The following is a 2,421-nucleotide window of genomic DNA, read 5'->3' as shown; positions in this document are numbered from 1 at the left end:
TAAGTGTCACCCCTAGTCAAGGTGAGTGTGATAAGTGTCACCACTCATCACGGGGAATGTGGTAAGTGTCACCCCTTGTCATGGTGAGTGTGATAATTGTCACAACTAGTCATGGTGAGTGTGATAAGTGTCACCCCTAGTCAAGGTGAGCTTGATAGGTGTCACCCCTAGTCATGGTGAGTGTGATTAGTGTCTCCCCTAGTCATGGTTAGTGTAATAAGTGTCTCCCATAGTCATGGTTAGTGTAATAAGTGTCACCCCTAGTCAAGGTGAGTGTAATAATTGTCACCCCTAGTCACGGCGAGTGTGATAAGTGTCACCCATAGTCACGATGATTGTGGTAAGTGTCACCGCTAGTCACGGTGAGTGTGACAAGTGTCACCTCTAGTCACGGTGAGTGTGTTAAGTGTCACCACAAGTCACGGGGAATGGGGTAAGTGTCACCCCTAGTCATGGTGAGTGTGATAAGTGTCACAACTAGTCATGATGAGTGTGATAAGTGTCACAACTAATCATGGTGAGTGTGATAATTGTCACCCCTAGTCAAGGTGAGCTTGATAGTTGTCACCTCTAGTCATGGTGAGTGTGATAAGTGTCTCCCCTAGTCATGATGAGTGTAATAAGTGTCACCTTTAGTCATGGTGAGTGTCAAAAGTAGCATCCCTAGTCATTGTGAGTGTGGTAAGTGTGATCCCTAGTCATGGTGAGTGTGATAAGTGTCACCCCTGGTCACGGCGAGTGTGATAAGTGTCACCCCTAGTCATGGTAAGTGATATAAGTGTCACCCCTAGTCACGGTGAGTGTGGTAAGTGTCACCCCTAGTCACGGTGAATGTAATAATTGTCACCCCTAGCCAAGGTGAGTGTTATAAGTGTCACCACTAGTCACGGGGAATGTGGTAAGTGTCACCCCTATTCATGGTGAGTGTGATAATTGTCACAACTAGTCATGGTGAGTGTGATAAGTGTCACCCCTAGTCATGGTGGGCTTGATAGGTGTCACCCCTAGTCATGGTGAGTGTGATAAGTGTCTCCCCTAGTCATGGTTAGTGTAATAAGTGTCTCCCCTAGTCATGGTTAGTGTAATACGTGTCAACCCTAGTCAAGGTGAGTGTAATAATTGTCACCCCTAGTCACGATGAGTGTGGTAAGTGTCACCGCTAGTCACGGTGAGTGTGACAAGTGTCACCCTTAGTCACGATGAGAGTGATAAGTGTCACGCCTAGTCACGGTGAATGTGGTAAGCGTCACCCCTAGTCACGATGAGTGCGATAAGTGTCACGCCTAGTCACGGTGAATGTGGTAAGTGTCACCCCTAGTCAAGGTGAGCTTGATAGTTGTCAGCTCTAGTCATGGTGAGTGTGATAAGTGTCTCCCCTAGTCATGATGAGTGTAATAAGTGTCACCTTTAGTCAGGGTGAGTAGGATAAGTGTCATCCCTAGTCATGGTGAGTGTGGTAAGTGTCAACCCCTATTCACGGCGAGTGTGATAAGTGTCATCCCTAGTCAAGGTTAGCTTGATAGTTGTCACCCCTAGTCATGGTGAATGTGATAAGTGTCACCCCTAGTCACGGTGAGTGTGATAAGTGTCTCCCCTAGTCACGGCGAGTGTAATAAGTGTCACCCCTAGTCATGGTGAGTGTGATAGGTGTCACCCCTAGTCATGGTAAGTGTCAAAAGTGTCACCCCTAGTCATGGTGAGTGTGATAAGTATCTCCCCTAGTCATGGTGAGTGTGTTAGTGTTACAACTAGTCATGGTGAGTGTGATAAGTGTCACAACTAGTCATTGTGAGTGTGATAAGTGTCACCCCTAGTCACGGTGAGTGTGATAAGTGTCACCCCTAGTCACGGTGAATGTGATAAGTGTCACCCCTTGTCATAGTTAGTGTTATAAGTTTCACAACTAGTCATTGTGAGTGTGATAAGTGCCACCTCTAGTTACGATGAGTTTGGATAATCATGTGCATAATTAACATGACCCTAGCCATTATTTGTATGATAAGTGTCATCCCTAGTCGTGGTGTATTTCGATATAAATGAGTTGATTTATTTCCATGTTCAGGTTGGTGTTGGACTGACGTAGCATTGGNTCCCGCTTTAGTAACTGCTGGATTAGGGGCTGTTGGTTTCTCCGCCGCTGGAACCGCTGCCGGATCTGCTGGAGCTGCCCTTATGTCAACCTATGGTGGCAGTATCGCCGCTGGCAGTGCCGTTTCTGTGATGCAGTCTGTAGGGGCCGCCGGTGTTGGAGTTGCCGGACAGGCTCTAGGGGGCGCTGTGGCCGGTGCTGCTGCCTACGCGGTTGGTGGAGGGAACTGTGATCCGAAGAAATTCGATTGTGAAAACAACTAATTCAAACGTAATTAAAAAATATACCGTTTTCAAAAAAAATGTTTTTGACATTTTCACGATGATCTTTAC

General features: G+C 46.7%; 1 protein-coding gene across 1 annotated transcript in view; it reads left to right on the top strand.

The window, feature by feature from the left end:
- LOC110452988 (interferon alpha-inducible protein 27-like protein 1) overlaps positions 1-2,421 on the top strand; it is a 12,168-nt gene extending 9,747 nt beyond the window's left edge. The window contains exon 3 of the mRNA XM_021501776.1: positions 2,063-2,421. Within this exon, the coding sequence (XP_021357451.1) occupies positions 2,063-2,352 (290 nt within the window). The 3' untranslated portion in view covers positions 2,353-2,421. The remainder of the gene's footprint in view (positions 1-2,062) is intronic.

The sequence above is a fragment of the Mizuhopecten yessoensis genome, unplaced genomic scaffold (genome assembly GCF_002113885.1).
Source record: "Mizuhopecten yessoensis strain PY_sf001 unplaced genomic scaffold, ASM211388v2 scaffold7041, whole genome shotgun sequence".
Lineage (NCBI taxonomy): Eukaryota > Metazoa > Mollusca > Bivalvia > Pectinida > Pectinidae > Mizuhopecten > Mizuhopecten yessoensis.
The sequence above is the reverse complement of the archived record's forward strand: the minus strand, read 5'-3'. Positions and strand labels throughout refer to the sequence as shown.